The following is a 17,648-nucleotide window of genomic DNA, read 5'->3' as shown; positions in this document are numbered from 1 at the left end:
ACCGGAATTTCAGGGGCATATCACTAAAAGTGAGCTCAGCAAAGCTGAAAGCATACTCAGGTGAAAAACTGCAGACGCTTGGATAAATGGACTGTATAGTACAATACCAGGGGTAACAAGCAAGATTACCAATTATTGTAGCAAAATACGTCAATCGGCCAACACTTATGGGCAAAGATTGGCTCAGATTACTTCGTTTGGATTGGTACAGCTTCTGTAGTACAGAAATGGTTAAGTCTCAGCTCGATACTCTGCTGGAGAAATATGCTAACATGTTTGAGGACTCTTACGAGGGCATCAATGGATACAATGCACATATTCGAATTAGGTTGGATGTCAGACCTATTCTTTGTAGACTAAAGCTGGTGCCATATGCATTAAAATTGCAGGTTGAGCGAGAGCTTGATAAGTTGGAGAAAAATTGAGTTTTAATGAAGACTGATAGGAGTGACTGGGCCACCCCGTAAGTTGTAATTCCGAAGGCAGACAAATCGGTATGGCTCTGTGGGGATTATAAAATTAACCTGAATCGAGCAGTTGATGATGAACAGTACCCTTTATCGACATCACAAAATCTTTATACAGAACTGGTGGGAGTCAAAGTCTTCACAAAACTTCACAAACTTCTCTCCCATGCCTATGCTCAACTCAAAATTGAAAAGGTTAGTCAGTGGTATCTGACACTCAACCGACACAAAGGTTTATATTTATACATTAAGTTGCCCTATGGTATCAAGACCTCACCAGAGATATTTCAGGCTACCATGGATCAGATCTTACAGGGAATGAATCACTATTTGTGCAATCAAAATGATGTGTTGATCGCCACCGGCACAGAGAGGGAACACCTGGATATCTTAGAAGAAGTATTCAGATGGTTCAATGACCATAATCTGAAGCTGAAGAGGAGTAAATGTGCACTCATACAGCGTGAGGTGGTTTATCTACGATTGCGGGTTGATGAAAATGGTCTCCATCCAGTTAATGAGAAAGTGCAAGCCATCATGATAGCTCCAGAACCGAAAAATGTTACTAAATTACGATCCTTTTTATGTATGGTCCAATATTATGCACATTTTCTTCCTGGACTAGCAAGGGTGCTAGCATTACTCCATTATTTATTAAAGAATATGGGACAAAGAGCAACAGAATGCACACGACACATGCAAGCGACGCTTGAGCAGTAGTGCTCTTCTCATCCATTATGATCTGTCTCGTGAACTAAGACTAGCATGTGATGCCTCTGGGTATGGCGTGGGAGCAGTGATCAGACATGTTATGAATGATGGGCAGGAAAAAACGGTTGCCTTTGCATCACGCACGTTCAATAAAAGCAAACAAAATTATGCCCAGATTGAGAAAGAGGCTTTGCCGATTATATTTGGCATTAAAAAGTTTCACCAGTTTCTTTTGGGACGCCAATTCACGCCAGTAACCGATCTCAAACTATTACTAGCTATCCTAGGCCAAAAGGTAGCAATTCCATCCATGGTGGCTTCCAGGATGCAAAGATGGATTATTTTATTGTCTCAGTGCGATTACAGAATCAAGTATCGCACGTTGAAGCAGCATGCAGTGGTGGATGCCCTTTCAAGGTTGCCTCATAAAGTTTCTGAAATTGGCCGCGAAAATTCAATCTTCACTCTAGATGTAGTTGATGAGGACTTTCCGGTCATTGCCTCTGTTATTGCAGAGCACACACAGAAAGATGCCACGTTACAGTGGGCCTATGAGCACACCCTGCGAGGGTGGTCTGAAGATCAGACACATTTAGATGAGGGAATAAAGCTCTTTTATCATCGTCAGAAGGAATTATCATATGAGCAGGGATGTCTAAAATGGGGCCTGAGAGTATTCAGTCCTAGTGCACTACAGGCCAAAATTTTGACGGAACTTCGTAGTGAGCATACTGGCAATGTAGGCATGAAAGCGGCAGCTCAAATTTTTGTCTATTGGTGTGGGTTGGATAAAGACTTACAAGCATTAGTAAGTAACTATCAAGACTGCAGGACCATGCCAGCTAAAACACTGCTGCAAATATGGGGCTAGATTTTCCACTTCACATTGCTGGGCTAGTGCCCATATAGCGCCCAAAACGGCAGGCTATTGCCCATTTTGACTGAAAAGAGGAAAGTTGGGCCGGCAGATCGTCGGAAAATTGCCGGCCCAACTTTCGGCCCACATCGCCGAGATGATCATTGAGGTGATCGCCCACACTTCACCAAGTGCAACTTTTGGCACATTGCGGCACATCGCTGGGCTGATCACTCACTGAAAACATCACTGGAGGATAGTTGCTTTTCCCGGGCCTTCCTCACAGAACTCGGCCCTACGGATGCCATTTTGAACGTCGGAGGAAGGGAGGAGGCTGCTTAAACAAGGGGCTTAAAAATATGTGAATTATTTGTGAGTTATTTTAGGGTCTTTTACAGATAGATCACATTTATACTTATATTTATAATTACAATTATATTTGCATTTACTTTAGTAGAAACGGTAGTTTAGTAGTAGAAAGGGCATTTATATCAACAGTGATAGTAATATTGCCGGTCGCCGTTTTGGAGCGTGGGCAGGAACATCGGCATAGAAACATAGAAACATAGAAAATAGGTGCAGGAGTAGGCCATTCGGCCCTTCGAGCATGCACCACCATTCAATAAGATCATGGCTGATCATTCCCTCAGTATCCCTTTCCTGCTTTCTCTCCATACCCCTTGATCCCTTTAGCCATAAGGGCCATATCTAACTCGCTCTTGAATATATCCAATGAACTGGCATCAACAACTCTCTGCGGCAGGGAATTCCACAGGTTAACAACTCTCTGAGTGAAGAAGTTTCACTTCATCTCAGTCCCAAATGGCCTACCCCTTATCCTGGTTCTGGACTTTCCCAACATCGGGAACATTCTTCCCGCATCTAACCTGTCCAATCCCGTCAGAATCTTATACGTTTCTATAAGATCCCCTTTCATCTTTCTAAACTCCAGTGTATAAAGGCCCAATTGATCCAGTCTCTCCTCATATGTCAGTCCAGCCATCCCTGGAATCAGTCTGCTGAACCTTCGCTGCACCCCCTCAATAGCAAGAACGTCCTTCCTCAGATTAGGAGACCAAAACTGAACACAATATTCCAGGTGAGGTCTCACCAAGGCCCTGTACAACTGCAGTAAGGCCTCCCTGCTCCTATACTCAAATCCCCCAGCTATGAAGACCAACATACCATTTGCCTTCTTCACCGCCTGCTGTACCTGCATGCCAACTTTCAATGACCGATGAACCATGACACCCAGGTCTCGTTGCACCTCCTCTTTTTCTAATCTGCCGCCATTCAGATAATATGCTGCCTTCGTGTTTTTTCCACCAAAGTGGATAACCTCACATTTATCCACATTATACTGCATTTGCCCACTCACCTAACCTGTCCAAGTCACCCTGCAGCTTCTTAGAGTCCTCCTCACGGCTCACACCGCCACCCAGTTTAGTGTTATCTGCAAACTTGGAGATATTACACTCAATTCCTTCATCTAAATCATTAATGTATATTGTAAAGAGCTGGGTTCCCAGCACTGAGCCCTACGGCACTCCACTAGTCACTGCCTGCCATTCTGAAAAGGACCCGTTTATCCCGACTCTGCTTCCTGTCTGCCAACCAGTTTTCTAGCCACGTCAGTACATTACCCCCAATACCATGTGCTTTGATTTTGCACATCAATCTCGAGTGTGGGATCTTGTCAAAGGCCTTTTGAAAGTCCAAATACATCACAAGGGTTCTCCCTTGTCCACTTTGCTAGTTACATCCTTAAAAAATTCCAGAAGATTTGTCAAGCATGACTTCCCTTTCATAAATCCATGCTGACTTGGACCGATCCTGTCACTGCTTTCCAAATGCGCTGCTATTTCATCCTTAATGATTGATTCCAACATTTTCCCCACGACTGATGTTAGGCTAACCAGTCTATTATTACCCGTTTTCTCTCTCCTTTTTTTAAAAAGTGGTGTCACATTAACTACCCTCCAGTCCATGGGAACTGATCCAGAGTCGATAGACTGTTGGAAAATGATCAGCAATGCATCCACTATTTCTAGGGTCACTTCCTTAAGTACTCTGGGATGCAGACTATCAGGCCCGGGGATTTATTGGCCTTCAATCCCATCAATTTCCCTAACACAATTTCCCGCCTAATAAGGATATCCTTCAGTTCCTCCTTCTCATCCGGAAGGTTATTTGTGTCTTCCTTCGTGAAGACAGAACCAAAGAATTTGTTCAAATGGTCTGCCATTTCTTTGCTCCCCATTATAAATTCACCGGAATCCGACTGCAAGGGACCTACGTTTGTCTTTACTAATCTTTTTCTCTTCACATATCTATAGAAGCTTTTGCAGTCAGTTATTAAGTTCCCGGCAAACTTCCTCTCATAATCTATTTTCCCCCTCTTAATTAAACCCTTTGTCCTCGTATGCTGTATTCTAAATTTCTCACAGTCCTCAGGTTTGCTGGTTTTTCTGGCCGATTTATATGTCTCTTCCTTGAATTTAACACTATCCTTAATTTCCCTTGTTAGCCACCGTTGAGCCACCTTCCCCGTTTTATTTTTACTCCAGACAGGGATGTACAATTGTTGAAGTTCATCTATATGATCTATAAATGTTTGCCATTGCCTATCCACCGTCAATCCTTTGTCAGTCTATTCTAGCCAATTGACGCCTCATACCGTTGAAGTTACCTTTCCTTAAATTCAAGACCCTAGTTTCCAAATTATCTGTGCCACTCTCCATCTATAATAAAGAATTCTACCATATTTGGGTCATTCTTCACCAAGAGGACTCGCACAACAAGATTGCTAATTAGTCCCTTCTCATTACACATCACCCAGTCTAGGATGGCCAGCTCTCTAGTTCGTTCCTCGACGTATTGGTCCAGAAAACCATCCTTAATACACTCCAGGAAATTCTCCTCCACCGCATTGCTACCAGTTTGGTTAGCCCAATCAATATGTAGATTAAAGTCGCCCATGATTACTGCTGTACCTTTATTGTACACATCCCTTATTTCTTGTTTGATGCTGTCCCCAACCTCACTACTACTGTTTGGTGGTCTGTACATAACTTCCACTAGTGTTTTCTCCCTTTGGAATTCCGCAGCTCCACCCATACCGATTTCACATCATCCAAGCTAATGTCCTTCCTTACTATTGCATTAATTTCCTCTTTAACCAGCAACGCTACCCCGCCTCCTTTTCCTTTCTGCCTATCCTTCCTAAATGTTGAATACCCCTGGATGTTGAGTTCACAGTCTTGGTCACCCTGGTGCCATGTCTCCGTGATGCAAATTTACATCATATCTGTTAACTGCTATCTGCACAGTTAATTCGTCCACCTTATTCCGAATGCTCCTCGCATTGAGGCATAGAGCCTTCAGGCTTGCCTTTTTAACACACTTTGCCCCTTTAGAATTTTGCTGTAATGTGGCCCTTTTTGTTTTTTGCCTTGGGTTTCTCTGCCCTCCATTTTTACTATTCTCCTTTCTATCTTTTGCTTCTGCCTCCATTTTATTTCCCTCTGCCTCCCTGCATAGGTTCCCATCTCCCTGCCATATTAGTTTAACCCCTCCCCAACAACACTAGCAAACACTCCCCTAGGACATTGATTCCGGTCCTGCCCAGGTGCGGACCGTCTGGTTTGTACTGGTCCCACCTCCCCCAGAACTAGTTCCAATGTCCCAGGAATTTGAATCCCTCCCTTCTGCACCACTGCTCAAGCCACGTATTCATCTGAGCTATCCTGCGATTCCTACTCTGACTAGTATGTGGCACTGGTAGCAATCCTGAGATTACTACTTTTGAGGTCCTACTTTTTAATTTAGCTCCTAGCTCCCTAAATACATCTCGTAGGACCTCATCCTGTTTTTTACCTTTATGTTGGTACCTATATGCACCACGACAACTGGCTGTTCACCCTCCCTTTTCAGAATGTCCTGCACCCGCTCCGAGACATCCTTGACCCTTGCACCAGGGAGGCACCATACCATCCTGGAGTATCGGTTGCAGCCACAGAAATGCCTATCTATTCCCCCTTACAATCGAATCCCCTATCACTATAGCTCTCCCACTCTTTTTCCTGCCCTCCTGTGCAGCAGAGCCACCCACGGTGCCATGAACATGGCTGCTGCTGCTCTCCCCTAATGAGTCATCCCCCTCAACAGTACCCAAAGCGGTGTATCTGTTTTGCAGGGGGATGACCGCAGGGGACCCCAGCATTACCTTCCTTGCACTGCTCTTCCTGTTGGTCACCCATTCCTTATCTGGCTGTGTACCCTTTACCTGCGTCCCTGACTTCCCACATAGTACAGAGGAGCATAACACGTGTCTGAGCTCTCCTGCCATGACTTAACCCCTAGATTAACTTTGGCAACAACAATGCTGCAGCTGTACCAGTAGACCTCCGATGCTGGGCTTTTTGTAGGCCTCTCCGACATCCCGCTCTGCCTCCTCCTCCTCTGACTCCCCGCTGGCTGCTCGACGATGCTGGGCCTTTTGTAGGCCTCTCCGACGTCCCTCTCAGCTTCCTCCGACTCCCTGCTGGTTGCTCGACGATGCTGGGCCTTTTGTAGGCCTCTCCGACGTCCCTCTCAGCTTCCTCCGACTCCCTGCTGGTTGCTCGACAACACTGGGCCTTTTGTAGGCCTCTCCGACGTCCCGCTCCACCTCCACCGACTCCCCGCTGGTTGCTTGATGACGTAGGCCTGTTGTAGGCCTCTCCGACGTCCTGCTCCGCCTCCTCCCAAGAACAGAGGAGTGGGAAGGTCGGGGCAGATGAGCGGCGAGTGTTTATGGTGAGATGCGGTGAATGTTTGTGGCAGAGGAGCGGCGAGAAATTGTGGCAGAGGTGCGACAGATGAGGGTATGGGGCCCAGAAGAGCCGAGGACCCAGGGGCACAATGCGCCAGCCCACACTGCGATATGTGTGCGCGCTAGGTCTGTGCAGCAGAGCAGGTCTCCAGTCATCTTGGTTAATCCTTACTACTGGACCAAGACCTAGCTCTGCCAAGCCTGTGTGGTGGCTGGTGTGCAACAGTCACCACACGTTAAAAAAAATTCATGCACAGGCATCTTCTACCCCCTCAATTGGAGTTCAGGACTGGAACGTCGGGTCCTTCATCGAAACACATGTGAACTCGTGGAAGCAAGTCATCCTCGTTCGAGGGACCGCCTATGATGATGATAGTAACAGTGATAGTGATGGGGCCTGCAACTTCTCTACCATTAATTGTAACTGCTGAATTGCTGGCGTCTGAGGTTGAGTTAAGGGAAGGATTTAGTGAAAGGGCCAATCGCAGAGGTCGCAGACTAAACTAACGTGTGGGCTGAGGAGACCGTACAGCTGATGAACTTGCAGGGAAAAGCAATCTTACCTCAATTTGTCTGATAACGCGTGCCTTTGGAGATGAGATATGCCAGCTCATCAAGGAGGATCTGCAGCCTAACAGCATCATCAACATCATCAGGACCGCACTGCCCGTTGAGGTAAAGGTTACTGCAGCACTATCCTTCTCGGCATCGGGCTCCTTTCAGGCCAACGAGACCATTCCAAAGAATACATATTGATTTTTGCGAGAGGGGCAGTGATAATTATCTGCTTCTAATTGATAACCATTCAAAATGGCTGCAGGTACGGCATATAGGATCATCTATGACTACAGAGCGTACATTGGATGAATTACCGGACATCTTTGCATTCCATGGCCTGCCCAAAGAAATGGTTTCAGATAATGGGCCGCAATTTCAGTCCATGCAATTTACAAATTTTGCCAAACACAATGGTATCAAACACACATTGGTAGCACCATATCATCCTGCTTCGAATGGTGCAGCTGGAAGCTCGGTCAGGATTGTTAAGGAGGCTTTGCGAAAATAGGTACTACAGACTGGATCATTGGTGAACATGAAGCACAAGTTAGCAAATTTTCTATTCAAATAAAGAACTATGCCCCATTCTAAACAGGGTACACCTGCTGAATTATTGATGAAGCGTAGGCTGAGGACACGTCTCAGTTTATTGCAACTGAACTTGTCTCATAAGGTAGAGAAGGCACAATTGGTGCAGAAACGTCATTACCATTCAGTTATTAAAGAGTGTTGCTTTCAGGAGGGTGATCAGATCAGGGTTGTCAGTCTGTCAAAAAGGGCAAGTCCACACAAATGGGACATTGGCACAATTATTCGGGTATGTGGCGCCAAGCAGTACTTGGTCAAAATTGGTGAATATATCAGGAAGGTTAATGTGGAAGAAAAGTTGCTAGCGAGTGATACACTTTTGGTACCACGAGTAAATGATTACGAGCCTGACTTGGACCAGAGTCAGTTTGCAGGTCCAAGTACTTCACGGACACAATGGATCACAACGTCCATATCCCTACCAACTCAGATGCAGCCGACTGAGACCGGGAGGGATGGTGGATTTGGGTTCAGTTGAGAGGATCATCGAGGAAACGCAAACCAACTAGACATGATATTGATAAATGGGAATATCAAGATCATACGAAGAAAGCTAACATGAGGACGGATGTAAGGGTTCCAAGGAAACTCAAGAGGGCACTGGAAGATAGAGGTCATGAATCCTGGGCTACACGAAATTCAGCAAGACGGTCTCCGGAGTCAAGCAAGAATATAGAAAATGGACATCGCCAGCTAACTGCAAAGAAATGGAGGTCGGAGCAGGAGGAAACTAAAAGCTTACAAGAAGATACTCAGGCCCAGAAGTCGAATTTGTAAAATTGTAATCATGGTAAGTAATCTTTTGTAATATTGTATAAATAACTTGCTTCTAAAAAAAGGGGAAGCAGTGTAATGTATACACCTGTGTGTATGCTCACATGTAAGTGGAGCTGTAGAGTTGGGGGTGGCTTAGCCAGTCAAGTGATGTTCACAAGTCTGAATAAAACCCCAGCCAGTTGGATTCAGGGGATCCACGATTAGGCACATGATTGTGAGCCAGGTGGATGAACTGGTAATGTGTAGTGTGATTGTTGAACCTTTTGTTAATAAACCAACTAGTTCTTAATAGCAATGTGTTGCTATGAATTCTTAAGTAAAGAACCCATGAAGCAAATAAATTTACAGCCATGTGATAATTAACAGTCTTTGTTTAATGTCTCATTCAAAGAATCACAGAAATTTACAGCACAGAAGGAGGCCATTTCGGCCCATTGTGTCCGCACCAGCCAACAAAGAGCTACCCAGCCTAATCCCGCTTTCCAGCTCTTGGTCCGTAGCCCTGCAGGTTGCTGCACTTCAAGTGCACATCCAAGTACTTTTTAAATGTGGTGAGGGTTTCTGCCTCTACCACCCTTTCAGTGAGTTCCAGACCCTCACCATCCTCTGGGTGATGACATTTCCCCTCAAATCCCCTCCAAACCTTCTACAAATTACTTATATCTATGCCCCCTGGTTGTTCACCCCTCTGCTAAGGGAAATAGGTATGTCCTATCCACTCTATCTAGGTCCCTCATAATTTTATACACTTCAATAAGGTCTCCCTTCAGCCTCCTCTGTTCCAAAGAAAACAAACAGAGCATATCCAATTTTTCTTCAGAGCTAATATTCTCCAGTCCTCGTAAATCTCTCTGTACCCTTTCTAGTACAATCACATCTTTCCTGTAATGTAGTGACCAGAACTGCACGCAGTACTCTAGCTGTGACCTAACTAGTATTTTATACAGTTCAAGCATAAGCTCCCTGCTCTTGTATGCTATGCCTTGGTCAATAAAGGAAAGTATTCCATATGCCTTCTTAACCACCTTATCTACCTGGCCTGCTACTTTCAGGGATCTGTGGACACGTACTCCAAGGTCCCTTTGTTCCTCTACACTTCTCAATGTCCTACCATTTAATGTGCATTGCCTTGATAGCCCTCCCCAAATGCATTACCTCACACTTGTCCGGATTGAATTCCATTTGCCACTGTTCTGCCCACCTGACCAGTTCATTGATATCTTCCTGCAGTCTACAGCTTTCTCCTTCATTGTCAACCACACAGCTGATTTTAGTATCATAGAAACATAGAAATTTACAGCGCAGAAGGAGGCCATTTCGGCCCATCGTGTCCGCGTTGGCCGACAAAGAGCCACGTGGCCCTCGGTCAGCAGCCCTGAAGGTTACATATAAACCTATGAACAATGAACAATGGCAGAAAGGTAAAGAGCATCGGGCCCAACCAGTCCGGCCCACACAACTGCAACACCCCTTGCACCGCAATATTCTACAACATTCCACCCCCAACCGGAGCCATGCGATCTCCTGGGAGAAGCAAAAAAACAGATACAAACCCAGGTCAATTGGGGAAAAATATCTGGGAAAATTCCTCTCCGACCCATCCAGGCGATCAAAACTAGTCCAGGAGATCACTCTGGCCATATTTGATTCCCTACAATACTCACCAGCGTATCTTTGCCAGCCAACAAGAGGTTATCCAGTCTAATCCCACTTACCAGCTCTGTCCGTAACCCTGCAGGTTACGGCACTTCAAGTGCCCATCCAAACACCTTTTAAATGTGGTGATGATTTCTGCATCCACCACCCTTCCAGGCAGTGAGTTCCAGACCCCCACAACCCTCTGCGTAAAGAAGCCTCTCCTCAAATCCCCTCTAAATCTTCCACCAACCACCTTAAAACTATGCCCCCTCGTAATTGACCCCTCCACCAAGGGAAATAAGCCCTTGCTATCCACTATATCCAGGCCCCTCAAAATTTTATACACCTCAATGAGTTCTCCTCTCAGCCTCCGCTGTTCCAATGAGAACAAACCCAGCCTATCCAATCTGTCCTCATAGCTAAGATTCTCCATTCCAGGCAGCATCCTAGTAAATCTCCTCTGCACACTCTCTAGTGCAATCACATTCTTCCGATAATAAGGTGACCAGAACTGCACGCAGTATTTCAGCTGTGGCCTAACCAGAGTATTATACAATTTAAACATAATCTCCCTGCTCTTGTATTCTATGCCTCGGCCAATAAAGGCAAGCATTCTTAACCACCTGGCCTGCTACTTTCAGGGATCTCTGGACAAGCACTCCAAGGTCCCTTTGTTCATCTACACTTTTAAGTGTCCGACCATTTAATGTGCATACCCTTTCCTTATTAGCCCTCCCAAAGTGCATTACCTCACACTTCTCCGAATTAAATTCCATTTGCCACTGCTCTGCCCACCTGACCAGTAGATTGATATCCTCCTGCAGCCCATGACTTTCCTCTTCATTATCAACCACACAGCCAATTTTAGTGTCATCTGCAAACTTCTTAATCATACCCTCTATATTCAAATCTAGATCATTGATGTATACCACAAAAAGCAAAGGACCCAGTACTGAACCCTACGGAACCCCACTGGAAACATCCTTCCAGTCACAAAAACCATTACTCGTGCCTCTGAGTCGATTTTGGATCCAACTTGCCACTTTGCCCTGGATCCTGCTTTGCCCAGCTTTTACTTTTGTGACCAGTCTGCCATGTGGGACCTTATCTCATCTGAAGGAAGGCATCTCTGACAATGCGGCAGTCCCTTTGTACTTTATTGGAGAGTCAGGGTAGATTATTTGCCTTGATCCTGAAGTGTTGCTTGAACCCATAAGCTTTTGACTCAGAGGAGAGAGTGTTACTGTCTTTAGCCAAAATGACACTTAGAGGTCGAAATTGATCAACTTATCACCCACTGCCACCGACATTCGTCTGCAACATCCGCCCAGTGCCACTTTCGACATGGCCTGCAGCGGGCGGAAGGGGAGAACCACCGGGAAGCGCCCGCCGACATCAGCGGACGGCCGAGTGGTGTAAGTAGATTCCCGCCCGCCGAGATGCCAGATTGGTGTGGGCGAGAGTTGGCAGGAGTCGGCGGCAGAACGGGGGTGGACCGCTGGCTGGAGGCTGTTCTGTTCCCGACAGTAAGTAGGAAGATCGTGGAAAAAAGGTTAGTGAACATTTTTTATTTGTTCTTTCCACAGGGACTTACCTTGATGGGGGTCACCTGAAGGTCTTCCGATAGTTTTAATTTTTTGTTAATGATTTTTATTTTAAGGTCTTCGACCCTCCGTGGGCCCAACTGCATCCTCGGCAGCACTTGGGCAGAAATCGCCTCTGCCGCCGAGAATGAGAGCTCCCGCCGGCTGCCGCCCAGTTTGGCAGCGTGAGTCCCTCATTTTCCATCTGCCGACCTTCGAAGGACCTTGGTGACGAAAACCCCACCGAAAGTACCGTCCTGTATCTCAGCGGCTATCGGTGGCACTTGGACTGGCGGAGGCCTTGACCAAATTTGGCCCCTTAATCAACATGGTCTGACTATGCTTTTGTACCGTACAACAATAATCATAGGGAAACATACCTAATAAACAGTATCACACCAAACATGATGTATGTATATCTAGTAGCTAATGTAAAATATTATTTATCAATAATGGAGTAAGAAGTGGTACATTTGCAGCTGTTGCCAATATTCATGACAGTATAACACCCTGAATATAGCATATAATAGTGCATTCCATGTGGGTGAAGGTTAGGCTTCGAACACTCAGGGAAAAAGGGAAAATTGCAACCAAAGGCAGATCCAATCAATTAAATATGCTGTGGCTTTAAATAGTTAAGTGACTGCCCTGAAAACAACACCCCACAAATATTCAACATTAAGCCTGGGACCTGTCAGAACCATATTTCTGGCTCTTCTGGTACAATCCCACTTGAATTACAATAGGATTGCACTGGAAGGGCGATTGATTTTTGGCCCCATTATATTTTCCTCTCCTCCAATTTGCAAGTAGCCTTCAGTCCTTGGATATTCATATTGGATTAGCAAGTTCACAACCTTCTTCCAGAAGAATCAGTGCTGATCCAATGCTGAATAATGCAGTTCACTCAGTCAGACATAGAATTCAGATGTTCCATAGGTGAGCTGTCAGGTGGAGCAGGAGAGTACAGATGTTCTATGTTGCTTTCCGAATTTATTTGTAACGGTTCTAGTAATCACATTGCTAGAAAATAGTATTGTTTTTTTACTATGCATACATTGACACCACCAAGCAATCTTACATAAGCTGTTATCTGAGACAGATGAAATACAGCACTCCTCTGCAGGCATTACCATAACAGGGTATGAGATACCTTATCCCAGGAACACCAGTGTGATGCTTTGGTTTCCCACAGTGTCTGCCAAATTAAGGACAGTAAATACTCAATCTGCAAATAATTTGAGCTGCCAGTGATCATGATTTAATTTAGGACTATTAACCACTACTTGTACAATGGTAATTGTTTCACACTGATGATACCTTTCTCAGTCCACTCACGCTCTGATTAATGCAGAATTTATTCAAGCTCAGAGCAGCTCTGTACCATTATCATTCTCTTGTATCTGAAGGTGTAACATTTTCTGCCATTGTATTTACAGAATTAGAGACAGCCCAGTTAAAGACTTTATCAGATAAAAGTGCCCAGTTATCAATTACAGAAATAGTTCCCAGCAGCCTACAGTGGCTCTTTCTCTGGACATGCTTAGATTAAACCTGAAGTAATGGTCTCAATTATTAAAATAATGTGACGTTAAACTTGTTATAAATTCGCATATTTAGAAACATGACATTATTGAATAATATAGTTCAGTATCTGGAGATGGGCAATGCCATTATTTGCAAATTAATATGCAACAGAAAATAAAAATAAATTCGCATTTTTACACTGCTTTCAGTATAAGGTTGTCAAAGCAGCCGTTCATTGCATACACAGATTTCTGAACTTTTTTCAGTTGCACTGGACATTGAAGTCTGTGTTGAACCTCTAATCATTATTGTAGCCACATGTAGGCTGAATACCTAAACTATTTATCTATCTAGACCGATATAATAGTAAAATTAAATCCCTTACTTACAGCATGATGAAACAGGCACACTGACAGCCAGAATAATCCAGGCAATATCAACTTTGCTGAGGCAGATAGTTGCTTTTTGCTGAGGCTTATCTACTTCAGTTATGTGTGAAATGTTGCTGGGTGATTCAGGGACCCTAGTCCCAGCAGGAACTCTTCTGTTCGGGAAGCTTCCTGCTGCTGTTGTATCAGATTCAGAGAAGATTGTAAAGATCCCAGATGTAGACAATGTTGGCAGAATACCATTAGGTAAAGCATCACTTTCCAGTGTGCTGAATGTTGTCATGGAGGTTGAAATATAAGATCCAAATACGGCTGATACCTTTTGATCACGAACTTTCAACAAATCCTGAAATGTATCTATATATGAGGGATATTCACCTGCTGTTATGACAGAGCAATTCAACTTTAGACCTAGTTGTGATTTTAATGACAAGCTATCAGAGATAGAAGTAATCTGTGAGACAGAACTAATCATCAGACTAGTTGGCAAGGCAGGAAGAAGTGGTGTCTGTGAAACCCTTTCTTCTGTAATGTTTGATCCCTCAGCTTGCCAGAGATTTTTAAGGTCATGCAGGTTGTCAGCCTGATTCAGTGTAGCTACATTATTTGAGGATTTCAACATAGCGATGTTATGGATATCGGAGGTTCCTGAAACCAGCTCGGACTGATGGTTAACAGATGAAAAGATTGTCCCAAAATCTCTGTAGTATATTCTAGTAGGAAATGAAGAATGCAGTATTACATTTCCATGAGATTGTGTAGGCTCCACTGAGTCATCTTTGTGAAGTGGAGACGGTTTCTCCTTTGTAGGTGTTGGCTCTGAATGCAACGTACATTGATTGTGCAAGGAAACTGCGACCTCCTTTGCTCTGTGATAATTACGGGCAATATCCTGTGGTGAGACTGACAGGACTGACTGGATGACAGTAGGTGTAGGTTCAATTAAACTGGTATCACCCAGCTTGGTCTCATGGACTATCTGAAAGTATTTCAAGATATTCACATCTGTGTCTGAGGTCCTATGCCAGTTAGTATGGTCTATTATCTTAGAATTGGCACTTGGTTTGGGCAACACCATGCTTACAGTAGTTAAGTCTATTAGATGGTTTTCAGACCTTGAGTTAGGAGACAATTCTTGTGCAGTGGATATGAATTCTTCTGTCACTACCAGGATCAGTAGAATACCTAAATGCAAGAATAAGATGTTATTTGAAATGAAACAGCAATGTGTAGAAATATATCATAGAATCATAGAATGATATGGCACAGATGGAGGCCATTCAGCCTATTGAGTCTGTACCGGCTCTTTGGTAGAGCTAAACAACTATTCCCACTCCCCCTTTCTTTCCCCATAGCCCTACCAATTGTTTCTATTCAAGTATTTATCTAATTCCATTTTGAAAGTTACTATTGAATCTGCTTCCACCACCCTTTCAGGCACCACATTCCAGATTACAGAATCATATAAATTTACAGCATGGAAGGAGGTCATTTCGGCCCATTGTGTCCATGCCAGCCGACAAAGAGCTATGCAGCCTAATCCTACTTTCCAGCTCTTGTTCCGTAGACCTGTATGTTACGGCACTTCAAGTGCACATCCTAGTACTTTTTAAATGTGATGAGAGATTCTGCTTTTACCACCCTTTCAGGTGGTGAGTTCCAGACCCCCACCACCCTCTGGGTGAAGAAATTTCCCCTCATATCTCCTCTAAACCTCCCACCAATTATTTTAAATCTATCCCCCCCGGGTTGTTGACCCCTCTGCTAAGGGAAATAGGTCCTTCCCATCCACTCTATCTAGGCCCCTGATAATTTTATACACCTCAGTAAGGGCTCCTCTCAGCCTCCTCTGTTCCAAAGAAAACAAACACAGCCTATCCAATGCTTCCTCATAGCTAATATTCTCCAGTCCAGGCAACACCCTCGTGAATCTCCTCTGTACCCTCTCTAGTGCAATCACATCTTTCCTGAAATGTGGTGACCAGAAATGCACGCGATACTCTAGCTGTGGCCTAACTAGTGTTTATACAGTTCAAGCATAACCTCACTGCTCTTGTATTCTATGCCTCGCCTAATAAAGGCAAGTATTCCATATGCCTTCTTAACCACTTTATCTACCTGGCATGCTACCTTCAGGGATCTGTGGACCTGCACTCCAAGGTCCCTTTGTTCCTCTACACTTCTCAGTGTCCTACCATTTAATGTGTATGCCTTTGCCTTGTTAGACCTCCCCAAATGCATTACCTCACACTTATCCAGATTGAATTCCATTTGCCACTGTTCTGTCCACCTGACCAGTACATTGATATCTTCCTACAGTCTACAGCTTTCTTCTTCATTATCAACCACACAGCTGATTTTAGTATCATCTGCAAACTTCTCATATATACCTCTACATTCAAGTCTAAATCATTGATTATATATACCACAAAAAGCAAGGGACCTGGTACTAAGCCCTGCGTAAACCCATTGGAAACAGCCTTCAAGTCACAAAAAACAGATCACAACTCACTGTGGAAACAATGTTTCCTCATGTTTCCTCTGGTTCTTTTGCCAAGCACCTAAATCTGTGAATTCTGATTACCAACCCTTTTGCCACTGGAAACAGTTTCTCTTTATTTACTCTATCGAAACCATTCATGATTTTGAACACCTCTAACAAATCTCCTCTTAATGTTTTCTCCTCGAAGGAAAAAAAAACAGCTTCTCCAGTCTCTCCATATAAATGGGGCTGCTATGCACCTAGCACAGGTGCCGTGACCCAACAGAGACAGCATGAAAATTCATTCAACCTTTCCTTTAAGCAAGGGAAGGAGCTGTAAAGATGGCAGCGCTGCACCGGACATTGCTCAGCGCTCTGCCGATACTGTCCTCTCACTCATTTTATCGCTCTAAGGGAAGTGGTAGCTACTAATGGAGGAGCTACTCAATTTCTATCCCTAAGACTCTAGTTTCAGACTTAAGAATGTCACTCTCAAACACAATGTGAAATTCTATCATATTATGACCCTTTTCCCCAGAGGTTACTAACCTTGTCTCATTCCACGGAACACGAACTAAAATAACGTGTTCCCTGGTTGGCTCCATAATATATTCTTCTAAAAAAAGTATGATGGATGGGGTGCCAATCAAGTGGGCTGTTTTGTTCTTGATCGTGTCGAGCATCTTGAGTGTTTTTGAAGCTGCACTAATCCAGGCAAGTTTATTCCATCATACTCCTGACTTGCCCTTTGTAGATGATTGAAAGGCTTTGGGGAGTCAGGAGGTGAGGCACGTGCAGCAGAATACCCAGCATCTGAACTGCTCTTGTAGCCACAGTAACTATTCCTAAAGTGTGGTGCCCAGAATTAAACACAATACTCCAATTGAGACTCACCTGACCTGTGTTTGCATAACTTCCTTGCTGTTGTACTCTATGGCCTAGAAATTCGGGTCATTTGTGCTCCCATTAGTGCCTCCGAGAGACACTAATGGGGCGCAAACGACTTTTCGCCTGGGGAGGCACCACTAATGACTCCCACTAAATTCGGTGGGAGTTTAGCGGTGACGGTAACCCATAGCACCTCGCATTTCTGGCGATGATAACGTCATCACTACGCGCAGCGTCCTGGTATCACTCCCTGGAGCTGCACTGGCCGATGACAGCGATAGCTTCAGGCGGCGCATAGAGGGCAGCCGGCAAGTTAAAGGGGAGGTGTGGGCCTTTAAAATAAATTCAACCGATTTTTCCAGATTGGCCCT

At 44.5% G+C, this 17,648-nt stretch overlaps 1 protein-coding gene across 1 annotated transcript in view; it reads right to left on the bottom strand.

The window, feature by feature from the left end:
- tmem108 (transmembrane protein 108) overlaps window positions 1-14,190 on the bottom strand; it is a 172,066-nt gene extending 157,876 nt beyond the window's left edge. The window contains exon 1 of the mRNA XM_070880181.1: window positions 13,908-14,190. Coding sequence (XP_070736282.1) covers window positions 13,908-14,190 — 283 coding nt within the window. The remainder of the gene's footprint in view (window positions 1-13,907) is intronic.
- Window positions 14,191-17,648: the final 3,458 nt, after the last annotated feature.

The sequence above is a fragment of the Pristiophorus japonicus genome, chromosome 5 (genome assembly GCF_044704955.1).
Source record: "Pristiophorus japonicus isolate sPriJap1 chromosome 5, sPriJap1.hap1, whole genome shotgun sequence".
Classification (NCBI taxonomy): domain Eukaryota; kingdom Metazoa; phylum Chordata; class Chondrichthyes; family Pristiophoridae; genus Pristiophorus; species Pristiophorus japonicus.
Note: the sequence above shows the minus strand (reverse complement) of the source record. Positions and strands in the feature narration are given on the sequence as shown.